Source organism: Akanthomyces muscarius, chromosome 6 (genome assembly GCF_028009165.1).
Source record: "Akanthomyces muscarius strain Ve6 chromosome 6, whole genome shotgun sequence".
Taxonomy (NCBI): domain Eukaryota; kingdom Fungi; phylum Ascomycota; class Sordariomycetes; order Hypocreales; family Cordycipitaceae; genus Akanthomyces; species Akanthomyces muscarius.
The window spans coordinates 802,432-822,531 of record NC_079246.1 but is presented as its reverse complement, the minus strand read 5'-3'; the positions used below and the strand labels follow the sequence as shown (position 1 = coordinate 822,531).

The 20,100-nt window shown below is 55.3% G+C and overlaps 7 protein-coding genes across 7 annotated transcripts; 5 read left to right on the top strand and 2 right to left on the bottom strand.

Annotated features, from left to right (window-relative positions):
• Positions 1-1,290: 1,290 nt before the first annotated feature.
• LMH87_000295 (uncharacterized protein) lies at positions 1,291-2,020 on the top strand (the record flags this gene model as incomplete). Its single annotated transcript, XM_056198178.1, has 4 exons — positions 1,291-1,593; positions 1,665-1,795; positions 1,872-1,932; positions 1,991-2,020. 4 exons carry the CDS (start codon positions 1,291-1,293, stop codon positions 2,018-2,020), a joined length of 525 nt encoding a protein of 174 aa, XP_056055153.1.
• A 1,747-nt stretch (positions 2,021-3,767) lies between these two features.
• LMH87_000294 (uncharacterized protein) lies at positions 3,768-5,746 on the top strand (the record flags this gene model as incomplete). The annotated part of the gene is made up of 4 exons (XM_056198177.1): positions 3,768-3,830; positions 3,899-4,293; positions 4,346-4,550; positions 4,628-5,746. 4 exons carry the CDS (start codon positions 3,768-3,770, stop codon positions 5,744-5,746), a joined length of 1,782 nt encoding a protein of 593 aa, XP_056055152.1.
• A 2,373-nt stretch (positions 5,747-8,119) lies between these two features.
• On the top strand, positions 8,120-9,871 carry LMH87_000293 (uncharacterized protein; the record flags this gene model as incomplete). Its single annotated transcript, XM_056198176.1, has 1 exon — positions 8,120-9,871. The coding sequence occupies one exon, from the start codon at positions 8,120-8,122 to the stop codon at positions 9,869-9,871; it is 1,752 nt and encodes a 583-aa protein (XP_056055151.1).
• A 1,751-nt stretch (positions 9,872-11,622) lies between these two features.
• LMH87_000292 (uncharacterized protein) lies at positions 11,623-13,455 on the top strand (the record flags this gene model as incomplete). The annotated part of the gene is made up of 2 exons (XM_056198175.1): positions 11,623-11,815; positions 11,903-13,455. The coding sequence occupies 2 exons, from the start codon at positions 11,623-11,625 to the stop codon at positions 13,453-13,455; spliced, it is 1,746 nt and encodes a 581-aa protein (XP_056055150.1).
• A 383-nt stretch (positions 13,456-13,838) lies between these two features.
• On the bottom strand, positions 13,839-14,536 carry LMH87_000291 (uncharacterized protein; the record flags this gene model as incomplete). Its single annotated transcript, XM_056198174.1, has 2 exons — positions 13,839-14,392; positions 14,449-14,536. 2 exons carry the CDS (start codon positions 14,534-14,536, stop codon positions 13,839-13,841), a joined length of 642 nt encoding a protein of 213 aa, XP_056055149.1.
• A 1,756-nt stretch (positions 14,537-16,292) lies between these two features.
• On the top strand, positions 16,293-18,252 carry LMH87_000290 (uncharacterized protein; the record flags this gene model as incomplete). The annotated part of the gene is made up of 3 exons (XM_056198173.1): positions 16,293-16,969; positions 17,045-17,458; positions 17,520-18,252. The coding sequence occupies 3 exons, from the start codon at positions 16,293-16,295 to the stop codon at positions 18,250-18,252; spliced, it is 1,824 nt and encodes a 607-aa protein (XP_056055148.1).
• Positions 18,253-18,459: 207 nt separating this feature from the next.
• LMH87_000289 (uncharacterized protein) lies at positions 18,460-18,966 on the bottom strand (the record flags this gene model as incomplete). Its single annotated transcript, XM_056198172.1, has 1 exon — positions 18,460-18,966. One exon carries the CDS (start codon positions 18,964-18,966, stop codon positions 18,460-18,462), a length of 507 nt encoding a protein of 168 aa, XP_056055147.1.
• Between the last annotated feature and the right edge of the window lie 1,134 nt (positions 18,967-20,100).

Sequence of the window (20,100 nt, the reverse complement as noted above, 5' to 3'; positions counted from 1 at the left end):
GTAGAAAGTGGCGCGTAGGACTTGGCTACGTCGTGATGATTGTCGTGAAAGCCATACGCCTGCGAGGTCCACTGGTAATACTACGCAGAGTAAAAAGCACGAGGTGGTACTGATTGCGCAATACTGATTCACAAAATCAATGGCACTTGAAATTGAACCAAAGAGAGGGGTAATTATGGCCGCGAACATGCTGCTCCTGGGAGAGACTGACGGCACTCGTGATAATGAGTTCAGGTAGTACAGGCCCCCAATGGCAAGCAGCCGACGCTAAGCAAGCGGCCCGTGATTATACCCATGGCAATTCTATGGACAAATACATTTTTAGTACTATCGCATCTTTGGACTTGGCCCCCAAGCCTGGTTTTGCACTAGACGCCCGCTTCAGTCTGGCAGCTTCCTGCGCATTGGGCATCGTCGACCATGACAGGGATGAAAAGCACACCACCAGTTGTTGCGGTGCGGAGCTAATGGAGGCACGGTGGAAAGGAGCAAACCTGCAGGTAGTGACAAGAATCGGCGACGAAGAAGAACAAAATTTAATGTATGGCAAATCAGTACATCAATGTTGCTCAAGCTGGCTACTTGCGCCTTTCGATTCGTGCTACTTTTCTGTTGGCTAGCCACAGCATTTGATCGAGACGGGACTTTTACGGGCTCCCTTTCTACTATAAATTACGCCGGCACCCGTTGAGAACAACGGCCAGACCAACTGGTAGTTATAAGCACAAGGCTCTAGTGATCACCGCAGCGGACCAATAGCAACATCACTCGGTCGCCGCATTTCTACAACTCATGCACCTTCCCTTCTCTCAAAGGTTTTTCAGACATCTAGCTGCCGCATTCAGAAGCTCCTAACGGGCTGATGGAATTAAAGCCGAAACAGCATTGCTGGGAGTGTCGTCGACGTTGTCTCGTATGTGACTTCACTCTGCCCGCCTGCAACAGGTGTAGGAGAGATGGCGTCGATTGCCCTGAGTATGGCGCTTCGAAGCCAAGGCGCTTGAAATGGCTTACAACAGGGAAAGTCGCTTCGAGAATACGCAAGGCCAGACACTCATCAGAGCCAGAAAGAAGTCGACAGTTCTCGGACAGGCTGAAGCCGACGGTGACAAGAGTAATTACCACGGAAAGTACGTTTTCTGCCTCCTCGGACGATTCGATAAGCATCAACCTGCAGCAGCTTCCTATGATGCCAGATGAAAGACAGTTGTTCGAAGCCGTGGAATACTGTACGTATTTGAACCAGCTTGAAATGTTGCAAGGCCGCTAAGACCCACAGACAACACTCGAATGTACTCCGAAATGCTCCCTATGGAGGAAATGGGCACAAATGCCTGGCTCTTGCCTCCTTACCCCTCGCATGTGCAAAACGGAATTCAATGTCCCGACTACGTGCGGTTCTCGCTCATCGGCATAACGCTGGGCCACAGGATCAATCGAACGACCGACAGGTACCAGCGGGAATCCCTGGCCAAAAGCTATTGGGAATACCGCGGCCGTGTCATTCAATCACTTACTGAGTCCATCCAGGCCCAGCAGAGCCAGCCCAACAACTTCATTTTAGCTGGTATCATGACTCTCCTGCTCGCAGATGTACGTATCCTCGATTTCGTTGAGTGTATGTATTGTCATCGCAACTTTATACTAACAATGCTTCCGAAAAGGCCCAACATGGCACATCTCTCGACCCCCGATGCCATCTCGAGGCCATCTTTTGCATTATCCGCCTGCGGGACGGTATCGCCGAAGTCGCACGGGCGGAACATCTTGATTCCTTGCTCATTTGCTTCATGTCGTACGTCTTGTCAATTTTTGACGCTTAGCCTCACGTGAAAAAGAGGAAGAAACAAAACTAAGCTCACTTGCCACAGCACCGCGGTTTTCGCGAACACATCAGCTCCTGCGCACGACCTCTTGATAACCGAGACGCAAGTGAGCTGCCTCAGAGATCTAGCGAGACAATTCGATAGCTGAACATTTATATTCTCAGCATGCCCATCGAGCTTATTTTCTGCGATAGCCAGCATCAACCACCTCCGACACCGTGCCGCGCGGCTCGGAGCGTTGGCCGCAGAGAGTCTTCATGATGAGGCAGTCACAGTCTTGCAGTCTATCGATCTATTCCCCCCCTCGGACTGGTCTGCCTCCAAGCCCACGTGCAAGCCAGACTGGGAGCTTTTAGGTGCAATGTATCAGTCTGCGGCGGCAATGTACTGCATCTCGTCCATGCAGAGCCTGTCGGTGCTTGTTTGCACGACAGAGCTCAATGTCCACAGCGAAATGCTTGCCACTTGCTTACAAGCACGTCTCAAAACAGCGGTTCTATATCCAAGAGTCAAAAGGTTTATGTTCTGGCCGCTCATGGTGTTGGGTGTGGCAGCTGCGCAAGGCGATGACGCAATGCGTACTTTAGTCGCCGGGGAGCTATCGCATCTGAGTTTCTTCATTGGCATATGTGTACCTTCTGCTGCAAGAACTGTTCTCGAGAAATTCTGGTCTTCTGGTGAGGTGCATTGGGATGCATCTTTCAATCAGGCATACGTTTTCCCTACCCAAATAGCCGTTGATACTAGCCGAATGGAAGCATAGTTACATAACAGAATACTAGGTCGGAAGAAGATGAACGACACCATGCCAGTGCGTTGATGCTGGCATCTGCGAGAAACTCTACGAGCACCAGGAGTAAACCGTTCAGAAGCTGGACCAGCAGACCAGCAGTTGGCAGCTGGCAGAGCATTCACGAAGGAAGGGCGATCCCAATGGTGACTATAGGCCTTGGTGTCTTTTCAGAATTAGAAAAAAAAGTTAACCGGTTCAGTGCGTTTTATACGCAGCCATTGAACGGCCCTGATGATAGCCTCTGCATACTAACTACCTTTGCTACGAAGACATCATTCGTGTTCATGAGAAAAATGATACAGGATAATTTCTCCAGCGGCAAATTCCTTGGGTCTGAATGAAGTGACAATTTAGTGGCAGACGGAAACCGACAGGCAGTGAGTGTCCTGCCTGTCGATAATATCAGCCACATTGGTAGTGAATTTACCCTCGTCCATGACCCTATACCCTAATGATTTCTTCTCTAGCCAATTTTCGGCAGCCATACCACCCACGTGAACCTCCCCTGACAAGCCTGTGGGCTTGACATTTTAACGATGGTCACTCACACCAACGCCATCGACGAAGCACAACTTTATTAGTGATTCAGTCGTTCTGCGGATCTCCGTGATTCTTGGTGAGGACTAGCGGCTTGGCAAAGCGTCTTTGCCAAATTGGGTTGATGCCGATGAAGACCCGAGCCCAGTTCACTCGCCGTGAATTCCGAGCGCCAAATCCTACGGCGATCGGACGCGTAAGAAAACCAGCGAATAGTACCTTGACCTGGCAAGAGCTTTGTGCCCGCCTCGGATTCGATCCGAAAGCTCGGTAGACAGGGGCGCGATTGAGGCTCGCTGGATCCTCCATTCAACAATGGCGGAGATAGGAGACGTCACTCGCACTAATCGCTACCTAAGAGGAAAGAAAACAATGCAAGCCTACTCTCAAGCTTCGGTTTGCAAGCGATCGTTTCGTGGCAGAGCCCTATGCAACTCATATCCTGGCTTGAGTGAACACGTTTTAAAAGCAATGTGCTTTGTAATTGAAGAGACGCCATGAGAGCATTGGGCATTGGTCAGAAGGCTGGCATATAAGGAGCGCTCATTTCTCTAGTGTTCATCGAGTTTTGAAATAAAGCAGACAGTTACCACACTCGAAAAAAATTCGAGATGCACCTTCTGAGATACATTTTTCTCGTTGTATTACCATTGGCGAGCGCCAAATGCAAATGCGTAAGTAGCTGCCTGCCGATTTAGCGTTTCATTTTTTTTTCTCCAACACTGATTGCCTGCTCTTTAAGACGCCACTGGACGACTGTTGGCCCTCCGAGCCGACTTGGAGCGAGTTCAATTCCACAATTGCGGGAAAGCTAATTCGCAACGAACCCATTGCCAAATCATGCTACCAAGGCATGGGCCACGACGGTGAAAAATGTCAAGACATCGCGCTCAACTGGTCTGACAACGCTTGGCTGGCAGAATTTCCAACAGGCTACAGCTATCCGCTCATCGAAGCTTGCGCTCCGATTAACGCGTCTCTCGGCTTTCAACACTATCCTCAATGCGACCTCGGCAACTTTCCAGCGTATACTGTCAACGCAACCAGCGCGCAGCATGTCGCGGCTGCAATCGAGTTTGCGAAAGATTACAATATCAGACTGGTGATCAAGAACACAGGCCACGATATTGCTTATCGGTATGTGTGGCTTGCACTTGAGCGACGAACAGTGGCTAATCATGAGACAAAGATCGCAAGGTTACGGCAGCTTATCCATCTGGGTCAAATACATCAATGAAGGTTTGCACTATCAAGAAAGCTACAAGCCTTCAGATAAGTCTTGCCACGCCAACTACACCGGCCGAGCCATCCGTATTGGAGGTGGATACGTTTGGGACGACCTTTACAAGTTTGCTCACGATCACGGAAGCATTGTTGTGGGAGGAGGAGATTCGGTATGCAACGAAATGAGCGGTTTTTCTTTTTTGAAAGACATGAAATAAAAATTGGTATGGATGCTAACTCTGCATAGACTGTTGGTACGATCGGGGGCTACCTTCAAGGTGGAGGCCACGGTCCATTGAGCCACGAATTTGGACTTGGAGCGGACAATGTTCTTGAGTGGCAGGCTGTTCTAGCATCCGGGGAAACCGTCACTGCAAATGCTTGTCAGAACCAAGATCTATTTGCGGCCCTCCGTGGTGGCGGCGGCGGCACATACGGAATCGTCACCTCGGCGACAATCAAGGCCTACAAAGATCACCCAGTGCTAGGCCATGATCTTGTGATCGCTGCAATCGACGACTCCTCAGCGTTGGTGAATGCCACCGGGGATATTCTTTCTGGGTATCCTGAGGTAGTAGAGGAAGGATTCTCTGGTAGTGCCATCCTCAGCCGCATAGCTGGCCCTCTGGCTTACACTCATAGCTTTGCAAAGCTGCTCAAAAGCAACTCCACCAGCGTAGTGGAAAGGGCCAAGGGGGTCATGAACCAAAGAATTGTTGAAAAACTGATCGGGCTCAATGGAACCTCACTTTCTGTCAAGTCTACGTTTACACAGCACCCTTCCTTTCTTTCATGGTATACGGCCACACACGACGGAACTCCGGGCCAGAACAGACCCATCATGGCGTCGCGATTCCTCGACAAAGCGTCGCTACAGTCTTCACCCAAGAAGTTGAGCAGTCTTGTTGAGACGCTCATCGCCGGTCAGGGCGCCGAAACAGCGACATACTCGGCGACGCTGTTTAACCTCGTCGCGGGCGGCAAGGTGCTCGAGCCGCAGCCACTCACCGCCGTCAACCCCGCATGGCGCAAGACGTACGTGCTCGCGCAGCAGATTGACTTTTGGCCCGACAATTCCGGATACCAGGAGATTGCGCAGGTCAAGAGGGACCTCACGGACAAGAAACTCAAGGCGCTCAAGGAGCTCACCCCCGGCATGGGCACCTACGGCAACGAGGCTGATCCGTGGGATCCGGACTGGCGCAATGACTGGTTCGGCGAGGATAATTACAGGTTCCTTCTGTCTGTCAAGCAAAAGTACGACCCGGATAATGTTTTCTGGTGCTGGCGGTGCGTGGGTAACGATGCGTGGGCGGAAGTCACTGGCGGCGCATTGTACGGTCCGTTGTGCGAGGCAGGATTGTGACGTGTTCGCTACAAAACAGCTTCATTTCCGCGGATTTAAATTGAGCAGCACTATAAATATGGGAGGAACCCTTTAATTAGTTAAAACCATGTACCAACACGGTGATCCCGGCCTTATACAGCCGAGACCTCTAGTGTGTTCATGCATGGATCAAAGCCTTTCGCAAATCTTGATTAATAATGACTATCTGTGTAGGGAGTCATAGTGACAGTTTCTCAGTAGGCAATAGAGAGAGTATTGGGGCGGTGCGTTGTAAAGTCTCCATGTAGGCTGAGCCAAGAGGATCAGATGACAAGCCTTGCGCCATCCATCGTTGCCAGCTGGCATATTAGATAATGATTTCGCCATTCTTGGGTCAGCAGTGAAGATCTGCAGTGCGGATGAGTGGAATCTATAATGATTCTCTCGCATTTTGCTGCCGAGTCGGTCGGGATTCTGACGATTCCGCTCAGTGGTCACCTGCGCACAGCGTCCAAAGCCCGCGGACTTCTCTGAGCCTTGAACACAAGATCTGGCGGCTTAACAATCACCATCAGCTAAGCCTGAAACATTCAGCTGCCAGTTCGTGGGGGATGCAGTGAATGCAACGGCATCTCGCACGGATCTTGTGAGACATGTCAATCTGTTTTTGGCAACGCCTTTCGCCGCCAAATTCGGACTGAATGTCGGCACAACGGTGCTTGGCTGTATACCGGCCGGCCGGTGAGGCGGATCATGCGGCCCACTGAACCACGGCCTGACGGGGCGGAACCACAAGTGAAGGGGCGCCAAAAGTCCGGTCCTGGACGACTGGGCAAGGTTCCGGCGGGGAGCATAAGCGGAAACTAGCTGAATGAAGGCTTCAGAGGCGACGATGGGCCTATTATATCCCTGCAACTTCCTGACGCTAGAAGCCTTAGGTGAACCTTGCACAATGTGCAGCAGAAAAATGGCAGCGACACGGAAGACGATTTGGTGATCGAACCACACCTGACACTCTTTGCGTTATGCTTGTTGGCCTTACTCTCCACCCTATTTGCCAAGGAGAATCACATGCCTACCAGTAAATGTGATGCCTGTATCTCACAACATGGCATCAAGCGGGTGCTTATTACTCGTATTCTGATGGAGCTACGAGGCGCTCGTAGCAGCGTCGCTGTCCATGTGTTCATGATGGCATGGTGCCTTTGACGGTATTAGAACAGAATCCCGGTAACCTGGTGACCAATAGCTTATTCCAGTGCCCGTGCATGAACGTGTCAAAGCCAGGGATAAACCACTGAGCGCATGGCTTACATGGTTTACAAGGAAGCTCATGCCATCTCGGCGCCCACTACGTAAGCGGCTCCGGTGTTATCATGCCCTTTGCGCCGATTGCCTTACTTTTTTGTTTCCTCTTAGTGTTGTTGTTTCTATTCTTCCTGGCCAACCATTGCGCCACTAGCGGCGAACAACAATCTAAGACAAAAGGGCGGATATCCCCTGTTCGGACGAGTGCGAAATAGCACTTGCAAGAAAAAGATTGCGTAGAAAGGGCCAGCGTGAGGGACACAGCTGAGAGAACAAGTGATTTAAAAGCAAAGGAAAAAATTTGAGTTGGCGACATACGCAAGCTGCTCAGCCGGCTACATGACTGACACACCCACATAGAACACCGTCGGCCTTTTTCTCGAGTCATCAGATTCGGGTCGCTCCAGCAAACAAAGAAAAGGAGGGCCCAGTTACGGTGGGACCACAGATTGGACGAAAGTGCGAGAGCCCGCGGCGAACCACGACGGGCGACACTGGCCTCATCACTGCCCGTTGTCAGCGCCACAACAAAGTTCTAGCGGCCATTTTTTTCTGCTCTTCTGGCAGGGTCGGCCTTTTCGAGGCTTGATTAGATTTGCGAAATTCCCGCGGGACCCAGTTCTCATTCCCAGCAAAGCTACCCATTGCGGGCAAGCGCGCTCTCGGGTCGAAGATGCCCTTGCAGCCCGGCAAGCCTCAATATTTCCTCCCACTTCTGGTCATTAGGTGCGGCGTCTTGCGGACTTAATCGGGGAACATGCCTTCTCGCTTTTACGAAGAAGAGCGGATCGCGGGTTTGTAATAACGTCTTATTATGGAATTTATCTGCGACTAATTTTCTTACCTGGGCTTTTTTCTCCGTTCATGGGAGGGGGGAATAACTCCGTAATCTCGCATTGTATAAGGCAGTCCAGCTGCCCACTCTGATTGTTCGCCAACCTAATTAAATTGCAACCAAACGGTCTTTTTTACTAGTTGTACTTGTCAGTCATTGTACTGAGATATCGTTGCTATCCCGCCGGGGAACGTTTAATAGCTCGACACTTGTATCGTTCACGACTACACCAAAAACCTGTTCGATAGAACGGACAGACCACCACAGACATGTCGCCACAATCGCCGACGAACGGCACCGTCACACCGGCGGGCTATGCCTCATCCATGACGGCAGCCTCTGAGCGCGACATCGAAGCTCAGCCTTCGCCTTCGGTCAACCACGTTTCCTACTTTAGGCGCTTCATGGACCAGGCCGGCGTCACCCAGGCCGTCATCGACTACAAGTATCCCGGCAAAGGCACCGCCGAATCGCCCTTTGTCATCGATTTCTTACCCGACGATTCATACAACCCCTTCAACTTCTCCGAGGGCCGCAAGTGGCTGATTATCGCGATCCAAGCCACAGCCACCCTGGCCGTATCCTTTGCTTCGTCCGCCTACTCTGGCGGCATCCGTGAGATTTTTATCGATTTTGGCGTCTCGCAAGAAGTCGCCATTCTCGGCATCTCGCTCTTCGTTTTGGGCTTTGCCCTCGGGCCTCTACTATGGGCGCCTCTCTCCGAGGTCTTTGGCCGCCAGAAGCTCTTCTTCATCAGCTACCTCGCCCTCACAGCCTTCAACGCCGGTGCCGCTGGCGCCAATAGCATGGGCGCCCTGATCGTGCTGCGTTTCTTTGCTGGCGCGTTTGGCTCCTCGCCGTTGACCAATGCCGGCGGCGTTATTGCCGACATTTTCACTGCCGAGGAGCGCGGCAAGGCCGGTGCCATCTTCTCCATGGCGCCATTCTTGGGTCCTGCTCTGGGGCCCATCGCCGGTGGCTTCCTCGGCGAGGCCTACGGCTGGCGTTGGGTTGAGGGCATGATTGCCATCTTCTGTGGCGTTGTTTGGATTGCTAGTACCGTCACGTACCCCGAGACGTACGCCCCTGTCCTGCTCCGGAAACGTGCTGCCAAGCTGTCCAAGACAACTGGGAAGGTTTACATTAGCAAGTTTGACGCTCACGGCCCTCCCCGAACCGCTGCTGCTCAGTTCAAAGTCTCGATTACTCGCCCTTGGATTCTTCTCATCAAGGAGCCTATTGTCCTACTCACCTCAATCTACATTGCCATCATCTACGGTACGCTGTATCTCTGCTTTGCTGCCTTCCCCATTGTCTTCCAGGTCGGCCGTGGCTGGGGTCCTGGCATTGGTGGTCTTGCTTTTATTGGTATCGCCGTTGGCATGGTTTGCGCAACTCTTTATGCCGTTTTCGACAACCAGCGCTACAAGCGGGTGGCCGCTACGTACCCCAATGGCGCGGCTCCTCCCGAAGAGCGGCTGCCGCCTGCCATTCTCGGTTCTATTCTGCTTCCCGTTGGTCTCTTCTGGTTCGCATGGACTAATGGCCCCGAGATTCACTGGTCGGTCTGCATTATCGGCTCCGGCTTCTTCGCCGCGGGTATCCTTCTTGTGTTCCTGCCGCTCCTCAACTATCTTATCGACTCCTATGTCATCTATGCCGCCTCTGTGCTGGCGGCCAACTCGGTCCTGCGATCTCTCTTTGGCGCGGCTTTCCCTCTTTTCACAACCTACATGTACAAGGACCTTGGCATCCACTGGGCTAGCTCCATCCCAGCTTTCCTCTCGCTTGCCTGCCTCCCGTTCCCATTCCTCTTCTACAAGTATGGCGCTCAGATCCGCGCTCGCTGCGAATTCGCCTCGGAGGCTTCCCGTGTGCTGGAGAAGATGAGGGCTTCCGCCGCTGGTGCTGGTCCCAGAAGCGAGGAAGAGGCGGAAGCTGAAGCTGAGGCTGAGGTCGAGGCTGATGAGGCGGCCGAGAAGACGGCCGAGAAAAAGAATCAGGAGAAATCCTCTCAGTAGACGGGGTTTTCTTATTATTGCATTGCATTAAAAGGCGTTGGGGGAAATAGACATCATCTTGCATAATAGTTCTACTTTACTTAAATGGGCCACCTTTGGCTGCCATGGCATATTTCTGTCAGCTCTACTCTATTCACTATATAATAGATGATACCATAATACAATTATCTGAATTAAAAATCTGTCACATGTCTGTTAACGGCTGAATTTCTCCTGCGATCATCTTTTTCTTTCACGCGCCAGTTTGGCCGTTACGGCACGCTACTGTCAGCTCTGCCTGTTTTCTTGTGTAAAGAGACTGATAATGTAGGATCTTCCCCGTGTTCATCCATGATAGAAATTAGTCGCTCGTCTTTTTCGAGCAAAAAGCGAGTATCAAACAATCAACGCCTGCGGTCAGTCAGGCTGCCGCCATCAGCAGCCACTCCCTACGATAGCCTGGCAGGGCCGATCCGGAGCAAAAGCGTGGACAGCGACTGAAGCCGCCAAGGGCTTTCACACGCCGTTTTCACGTCATGTGCAAGGCTGCAGACAGCCCCCAGACAAAACACAAAATGCAATACCAAATCCATCACGTACATCAGCATCTCGGCGGCAAGCACCTCATATGCACTTCCTAGACCTGCTTAGAGAACTTCAGCTCAGAATCTATTCTGAGCTACTCGTCCAAGATGGTCCTGTCGAATTTGGAGCCGACTATTGTCACCGCAGTCCCAGCCTCGTTCGTGTTGGAACTTCCGACCTGCACCCCTCCCTCCTGCGTGTTAGCAGAATGGTAAACGAGGAAACTGCATCGCTACTCTACTCCAAAAATTGCTTTCGGTTCCCTGATGCGCATACGTCCTCTAATAATTCGGAAGCCCCATTTGTTGAGCCGTTCCTTGGGCAAGTTGGACACAATGCTCGCTTTCTGCGGCATATTTTTATCAACTTCCCGTCCTCTTTCACCGCCATCGCAGGCAGGGGTCCTGCTCTACGCGACGAGCATTGCCAACTCTTTCGCATTCTCAAGGAAACGTGCACCAATCTAAGAACGCTCGAAATAGTGGGGAACCACCTAACAGCATACTGTCTTTGTACGATGTTGGTCGAGCGGCAAAGATGCTGAGGGCGCTAGATGAGGGTGGGTTAAATGCTATACTGTCGCTGGAAAAGATTCTGCTCATCTATGGAGAGTACGATATGGACGATGAATTTATCAGCCTTCGGGAGAGTCTGGTGCAAGTGGTTCCGAGCAGAAAATGGTCTGTTGAAGTTGCTCAAGTCCGTGAAGAGCAATGGATCTCCTATGATGGCCGGGTCAAGTTCAAAAACTCTCAAGACTGCCGTCTGTATAACGAACAAGAAGCAACGAGACTGGGCATAGAGACGGATGAGAGGGAAGTGCAACTACACCGAGAGGATGAATACTGGTTTCAGCGTATTGGAAAAACGTTTCGATCGGCTTCAACCTAAACAACACCAATGACCCCTTTGGGATTGCTTTGTGCAGAGTAGTAAAGATTAGTCTTGGATTAGCTACGGTCATGATGCAAGAGACGCACAGTGCGGGGGGGCTCAAGTCGTGTGGGGCACTGTACAGAAAACGCCATGTCGCCTCCAGTCGCGCTACAATGCGCTGCTAATTCAATCTCGATATGTCTTTTCGCGTAAAGTGCCACTCCCGCATCTCTTGCAGCCGCACCAACCAGGGGCGACGTGCAGACGAGAAGAAACAATATTCATCGCGGCCGGCGACGTCACTCTGAAAGATGTTGCGTCCGGCTGTTTCCAGTGCGGACTCATCGCCGGCCTCATTCCACACCGCAGCAGAGTCAGAGTCGTCGCGACGGTCGACGGCGGCCACCAGCCCTCTCCACAGCCAACACGCACCGTTCCGCGACGTGCGACCCTTGCCGCGCGACCTCAAGGCACACTGCCAAATATTTCTCGAAGAGCAGCTCTGTATGTCGAGAAGACAGGGGCCGCTACACTCTAGAAGGCGGCTCGAAAACAAAAACAGGAGCAAAGAAGAAGCTAACAGGTTCTCAGATCCCGGTGCCATCAACCTCTACAGCAGCCTGCTCGGCGCAGGATCTTCGCGACGACGCCCGACGTCACAACCCGTATACGTCCCGCCACCGAGCCACATTGCGGTACTCAACACACTGCTTGTGCACCCCGTCTATACCAACCGCGCCGAGAAGCAGTCGCAGGAAATCGCGACGCTGGCGCTCGGCTACCTGCGCAGCCTCCTCGAGGTGGCGGGCCCCGTCAACGCCAACTTCCGCGCCGCCTTTCAGTTCTACTCAACGCCGCGGTGGCACCGCCGGTCGGGCTACAGTAGCGATGTCGACCTGTCTGACGGCGCCTCCTCCAACGGCGACGAGCGCGAGCGCGATCGGGTCACCGGCAGCCTCGCCAACGAAAACAGCGTGTGGTCTCGCGGGCAGGACTTTTGGTCCACGCTCGGCTGGGCCTTTAACTGCAGCACGCTGTACCCGCAGCGCTGGCGCTACTGGAAGGCCTGGCTCGAGTTCATGCTTGACGTACTGCAGTCCGACTGGGCAGAGCGCGAGCGTCTCGACCTGGAGGCGCACGAGGCCAACCACGACGGCGGCGGCGGCGAGAGGGGCCCTGCGCCGACGACGATGCGGCAGGAGTCCATCCTCGTCATGTACATGGAGCAGAAGAACGGCCCGCAGGGTGGCTTCAAGGCCATCATGAAGGCGCTCTTCGCCGACGGCGGCAGCCTTTCCACGTCGTCATTTCACCAGGTCTTTGACAAGGAGCCCCGCGGCCGCCACGACACCGAGACGAAGAAGCGCAAGCGCTCTGACCGCGTCGACATTGACAACGACAAGTTCGGCGACTACCTCGACGACGACCCCCTGTCCTCCGGCGCGTCCGAGCCGCCCACGCCCGAGAAGCCGCGCGACGTGCGCCGCTCCTCGGCCTCCTTCGGCGCCACGTTCCCGGGGCTCACCGAGACGATGCCGCTGCGGCTGCGGCTCTTCACGCTGCTCTCGGCCGCGACATTTACGCTGCGCAAGCAGTCCGACGTCGACCGCCTGTACGACGCCTACGCATCGTCGCTCAAGGTGGTGCCGCTGGACCTCTTCGCGCTCGCCGTCGCGCAGCGCCGCAACCCCATGGCCGCGGACCTGCACGTCACGCTGCTCAAGGTGCTCTTCGGGCTGCTGCTGCCGTCGAGCGCGCGCGACCCGCGCCGCGTCGACCCCGAGGGCGAGGCCGAGGCGCGCCTCAGCACCGCCATGCTCGAGCACTGCTACGTCGCCCACCCGGCCAACACCATCGGCCTCGAGGACAACGCCCGCCTGTCGCTCGTCGTCGAGGCCGCCGTCCAGCTGCTGTGGACGTGCAACGCGCTCGAGTACGACGCGGGGCTCGACCGGGCGGTGCGCGCGGGTATCGAGGCCCGGAGTGCCAAGGTCAGGCGCAAGCGGACGGGAAAGGCCAAACTGGACTCGGGCGACGCGCTCGCGGGGGAGATGCTCGACGCGTCGGCTGACCGGCTCAAGGTCCTGCTGCAGGTGATCAAGACGACGGCGGGTGATGGGGATGTATGTTTTGCACAGGAGTGACGGACTCTTTTGCTGTTTGGTTCTTTGTTTTGATCCAGACTGTTGCATGTTGTTGCTGTTGTTGTTGTTTTTTGGCCGGCGTTTTGGGGCGTTTACTGGCAGGACTAGATACCACGATTTTCACGAAACTACAGCTGCATTACACTGGCAGCGTTTGCTATTGCATATTTGACAACTGGAGGGTAAGCCCGGGAAAGTGATGGAGGGGCATGACGGTATTATTAAAGCATTTGCTCGGCCGCAGCACAAGACATGAAATATGATACAATATATACAGTATAATACAACGAGGCGGCTGTTCATACCTCTGCAAAGCAGGTTTTCCATCCTATGCGTAACCCATCATGTGGCCAATCCCGTCTCTTCCTTTTTGCAATGATGTATCATTTCTTGGTATTCGGGCTCCAGGCCTGGGGCTGCCAGTCCTCGCTTGGTCCTCTTCGGGCCTGTTTCCAGGGATCCTTCGGATCAAGCTCTTCCTCCACCCCCGCCTCGTCATCGCGCGGTGCATCCCTCCGTCTTCGCTTCGATTCGGCTCGCAGCGTCGCCGTCGACTCCTGATTCGGCGCAGCGGCCTGTGCTGCCGTCGTCGTCGTCGTCTGCCGGGCTTCCGGCAGCGCCTGGCCGGGCAGGGGGTCCTCCATGACGCGGGGCTTGGCCGCCCAGCGGGCGTCGGCCTCGGCGGCGAGCTGCCTCATGCGGGCCTGGCGGACGACGTCGCCGCGCTGCTCGTCGAGGCTGGGGGGGTCACGGCGCGTGTACCGGAGCCACTGGTGCCAGAGCGGGCTGACCTTGACGGCGGAGAGGTGCGTGGCGCGCGGGTACTTGACGATGCGGCGCCAGCGCTCGACCTCGCCGAGGCCGTTGGGCGAGGCCTCGCCGGTGCCGCGGGTGCCGAGGCGGAACTCCCAGTACGTGTTGCCCTGGAGGTCGAAGCCTGTCGCGCAGAGGCGGGTTAGCTGGGTTGGCGCGATGCGCGTGGCTGCGGCATACCGACGAGGAAACGCTTGCGCCAGGGCAGACGCAGCGATTTCCATCTGAGCCACGCCCGGCCGATGGGGCCGATTCCGTTGCCGGCCATTGTCGCGAGGGCTGCGCGGTAGGGATGGGGCTGTCGTCGGGTTGACCAAGTCGTTGGTTCTGCGTCCGTCGATGGTGCTGTCGTTCGTTCGGCGGGACACTTTTTTTTTTTGGCGCTGCCTACAGGCCGGCCCAAGCTCGGTTTGCCACAGCGAACTGCCAGGAGCTTGGTACCTAGGGTAACTTGGCTGCAGGGCTGGCTACAGTGCGGCGGGCGGCGCTAGCCCGCCAAGCACAGCGCTACAAGCTCCCGGGCTGCAGGTGGCCACCAGCGCTGCAACGTACCCCGGGGGCACGCTGCAGAGCTGAACAATGCCCGTGGATGGCCGTACAGGAAATTATAAATTTGCATCAGGATCAATTCATATTGCTCAAGCATTTCTCTCTGCCTATCCGTGCGCGTCCAAAAGTTTGCCTTTTGACTGTCTTTTGAAGCTGCTGCCCCTCGGAAGCACGGAACATGGGGTTCCGCTCGGGAGAATGAATGCCCGTGTCCAGTTTGGAGATTCCGACATCACAGCACACAACACCGCCCTTTCAACCACACACTGATGATCCTCTGCACAATCGTCACGGTTGTCTCAGACGGCAGTTTTGTAGGCCCGCGGCGACAGGGATGTGTTGGCGCGTGCCCGTCCGTGTTCCCCGTCGCCGTTTTCGCTGATAAATAACTGTCGCTGCCACAGCCTGAACTAGTACTTGGGTCATGGCCGAGGCCGGGCCTTGCACTTGGCTCGCTCACACAATCTTGTCAGGACTCTTCGTGGCCGAGTTTGCACCGTGAACAAATAGTTGAATACTTTGTATAGAGCTACTGATTGATTTGTCCCGACTTGGCATCGTTCTTGCAGCCCTGTCTGTCTTGTCCTGTCATGTCATGTCGACAGTGAGTGGCTTGGCGCCGCGCCCTTCCACATTACATGCCTACCTTATGACTCGGCCGATCGGACAAGACTGCCCGGTGCTCGTGGGCCCGGTGCGCCCCCTCCTTTTGCAAGGATGGGGTTCCGGTGACAGTCTGGGAAAAAAAGTCTTGTTCCTATTCCTCTGTCTCTGTACCAGTTTCGATATTACCCGGTGCGCAAGACAACCATCAGTAATAATTGCGACATTGGAGAAGAGAAGAAGAAAAGCTCCGTCTAGTCACGTTGTAACACGGCCACCCAGACAAAACTGCATCTACGCACCACCGTCACAGCACGCAACCCTCCAGGTCAGCCTTTCCGAGTCCCGGATCAGAGTCCGCGGACGTGGCGTCCTCTTCGGCTCAGTTATTGGCGGCCTGTTTCCGCCACGGGGGTCCGGTCGGCGCGCCAGGCTACCAGCCCATTACAAGCTCAATTTGGTCACTCTACTAACCTGCAAAAACGCTAAATTAAAAGTGATTGCGAGGGCGGGGGGTAGCATTGCTAGCTTGGTTGCGACTTGTGCGTTCCCCCGGTTATTGTGAAGGAGGGGAGGGGGGAAAAATGGGAAAGAGAAATCAGGCCCAGCGTCAAAAGGATTCCGACATTGCCTTGCCTTTTCTCCCCCTCCTCTCTCTCTCCCTCTGCCTTTAGCATTCTATCGCCAGACAGCTCAAGCCCAATGTTGAAGCCTCGTGTCTTGCCCTGCAGGTGTTGTCGTGTATAGACTCAAATCAGATACTCGGGTGCCGAACCACACACCCTCTCTCTCTCTCTTAGCCGAGACTGTAACTAGCTGTCTCAGACACCCATTCTTCAACGGCTTTTTCTTTTCTTTCCCGTCTGTTCAGGATGGCGCCGCCACCACCACCACACGATCCAGAAAAGGCCTACGCCGTGCCACCGTCCAGCTCGTCCTCACCCTCGGACACGGACGGCTCGTCGCCCAAATTTGAAGCCATCAAGCACACGACCGGCGGCGCGCGGTCCGTCCGCAGCCGCGCCTCGGTCGAGACGGAGCGCATCGACAACGACGACCTCTACGAGACGCTCGAGCACGCCGTCACCGTCGACCTCGAGACCGAGGAGGAGCGCGCCGCCCGCGAGCCCATCACCTACACCCGCTCCGGCGCCAGCGCCAGCAGCGTCGCCTCGCGCGCGCCCGAGTTCGAGGTCATCTTTGACGAGGGCGACCCCGAGAACCCCAAGAACTGGCCGCTCTGGTACCGCGGCTGGACCGTCTTCGTCGCCTCCATCGGCACCTGGGGCACCACCCTCTACAGCAGCAGCTACACGGCGTCGACGCCCGGCCTGGCCGCCGAGTTTGGCGCCTCGACGACCATTGTCACCCTCGGCCTCACCACCTACCTCCTCGGCCTGGCCGTCGGCACCCTGATTGTCGCGCCACTGAGCGAGCTCTACGGCCGGCGCAACGTCTACCTCGTCTGCATCGCCGGCTGGGCGCTGCTGATTATCCCTTCCGGCGTCGCGCACTCGCTGACGAGCATCATTGTCGTTCGATTCTTCGAGTAAGTCACAATCTTCCACTGGGTTCATTATCGGGTCACTGCAAATTTCACCACCCATCGACTAACGCCGCACAGTGCTTTGTTTGGTTCCGTCATGGTGGGAAATGCGCCGGGCACAGTCGTCGACATCTCGCACCCCGACTACCTGGCGCGCACAATGTCGCTCTTCAGTCTGGCCCCGATGAACGGGCCCGTCACCGGTCCGATCATCGGAGGCTTCGTCTTCCAGTACCTGGGCTGGCGATGGGCCAATTGGGTCATTCTCATCCTCGGCGGCGTCACCTTTTTCATGATGCTCAGCGTCAAAGAGACGTATGCGCCAGCCATTCTTCGCAGAAAGGCGGCCCGCCTGCGCAAGGAAAACGATGACCCGCGATACTGGTGCCAATATGACTACAAGCTGTCAACGTTTCATCTACTAAAGGTGAACCTGAGCCGACCGTTTATTCTCGCCGCTACCGAACCTATTCTGTGGTTCATGAACGTATGGTAAGTCAAATCGCTGCCAAGACCCCAGTCCGCCATCATGCACTGACTCGTCGCTCGCTAGGATTTCCATTGTCTATGCCGTCTTATATCTCTGCTTCGTCGCCTATCCCATCGTCTTCTCACAGCATCGCGGCTGGTCTGCCGGCACCACCGGCCTATCTTTCATCGGCATCGGCATCGGAACGCTCACGTCTCTCTGCGGCGAGCCCATTTTCCGGCGCATCATCAACCGCCAGCCGCGCGATCCCGAGACCGGCAAGGTTCTGCCCGAGGCGCAGGCCATTGTCATGGCGGCCGGCTCCATCGCCGCGAGCATCGGCCAGATGGGCTTTTCGTGGACGTGCCTGCCGACGAGCATCCACTGGGCGGTGCCCATTGCCTTTGGCATCCCCTTTGGCTTCGGCAACACAATCGTCTTCATCTACGGCTCCAACTACATCGCCGCCGCCTACGGCATCTACGCCGCCAGCGCGCTGTCGGGCAACGCCTTTATCCGCAGCGTCATCGGCGGCACGCTGCCGCTGGCCGGCCCGACCATGTACAACACGCTGACGCCGCGCTGGGCCGGCACCGTCCTCGGCGTCCTCGAGATCATCATGATCCCGATCCCGTTTGTGTTTTGGCGCTACGGAGGCAGGATCCGCGCCAAGAGCAGGCTCATCCGCCAGCTGCGCGAGGACCAGGCGCGCATGGACGCCAAGAGGGCCAAGGGCGCGGCAAAGATGGAAGCGAGGCGCCAGAGGGAAGGGAAAGCGGTCGAGCAGACGGCAGTGGAGGAGAAAAAGAGCAATTGAGCTCACTGAAAAAGAAAAGACTGACTGCACTTTGCGCAGTTGTGAGCATTGCATTGACGCATAGAAGCGGCCTCTGGTGTTTCATTTTTTGCATAGAGTTTTTCTGCTATAGATTCCATGTAGCGTTGTAATTCAATCCATTGATACCAAAGCATGATCCTCATAGAATTGGGCCACTCCTTTACTTGTACTTTGCTTCCTGTTTCGTCACGCATTGTCAAACGCCTTTTGCAGCGCCGCAACATCCAGCTTCTTCATGCCCATCATGGCCACCATGGCCCGATCCGCCGCCTCCCTGTCCTCGGCGGCCAGGAACGTCTTCATGGCCGCGGGCACCACCTGCCAGGAGACGCCGTACTTGTCAGCTAGCCAGCCGCAGCGCTGCGCCGACTCGTCTCCCCCGGCGCCGAGCGCCGCCCAGAAGCGGTCCACCTCGGCCTGGTCCGCGCAGTCGACCTGGAGCGAGAGGCGCGGGGTGAAGGTCCAGGTGTCCTGCGGGTCGCCGCCGTTGAGGGCCACGAACTTCTGCCCGCGCAGCGTAAACTCGACGAGGAGCACGGAGCCGGCGGGCTGTTTGTGCGTGGCCTGGCCGCCGGCCGTGTGGTGCTTGGTGCTGGTGATGGCAGAGTCGGGGGCGAAGATGGAGACGTAGTATTCCGCGACTTCCTGGGCTTGGTTGGAGAACCAGAGACAGGTGATGAGGGGAGCGGCCATGGTTTGTTTTTGGTGGTTGTGGTGAATGTGTGGTGCCTGACTGTAAGCAGCAAAATGTGATGATTTGATGACTGAATTTGTCAATGATATTTCAAAGACTTCATTGGCGTTATTGGAGTCGCATCGCTCGACTCATATATAGTTGGGACGGGGTTGTCTCGTATTTCGCATTCGCAGTGGTGTCGTGATGTTTGTCACGGTGTTGAGCTGAGCTGTGGCTTACACAATGTGAAGATAGACTTTAGCTGGGCGTCGCAACCGCCATCAAGTTGTGTGGCGCTGTCGAGGGGCGCGTTACTTCTAGGCAGCAATGAAATCCTACCCTTGCAACTGATTTTCGATATTATATTGCTTCCGCTACGGTATCATTGCCCATACTGGTCTCAGTCGCGTCGATTCGGCTACCCGCTTAACAGCGGCCGAACACGTTACGCAGATACTAAGCACGGCTCAGCACATGCTACACCCTATCAACGCACAGTCATACACGAAAGTTATTAGTTAGACCATAAAATCGTCCCTAAAGTATTCTTGCAAGACGTGGCGCGTGGCCACGGGTATATCAGTCCTGTTAAGCATGTCTAGGGTAACCAAGTGGAATGGCTAGCGGGCTGGGTTGCCCGTGGGGATCAGGTTAGCGCCGAATTAGGCAGCTTGTTTGGTGAAGAAAGCGGCGTGAACAGAAAAGGTACCTCTGCGGTGTCCGGAAAAGACGCTAAAACGCCGCTAAAACAGCGCTGTAGAGTTTTGCTTAAAAGTACCTTGTCTTCCTTGGAACGGGCCGTACGGGCCAGCCTGCCATGGCCCCCGACCCCGCTGCCAGCAGCCTGTCTCTTTTGTTGATGACGACGTGCCCGCCACGCTTCGCTTCCAGGCCACAACATCTTCCTCGCCAGCTTCAGCTCCTGCTCGTGCAACCCCCACCACTTTACAACTCGCAATACTCGGTGGGCAGTTTCCGAACCCTTTCAGTGCGACTGTGCCAAAACCGACCTCTTCGGACATTCACCTCTAATAGTCTGCGTCGTCATACCCGTCCACTCCCCCCAAGTCTGCCCCTCCTTTTTCACCTGCGACCTGCTGCCCTGAAATGCGCCAAATACCAGAGTGCTAACCCCAATACAACAACTTGCA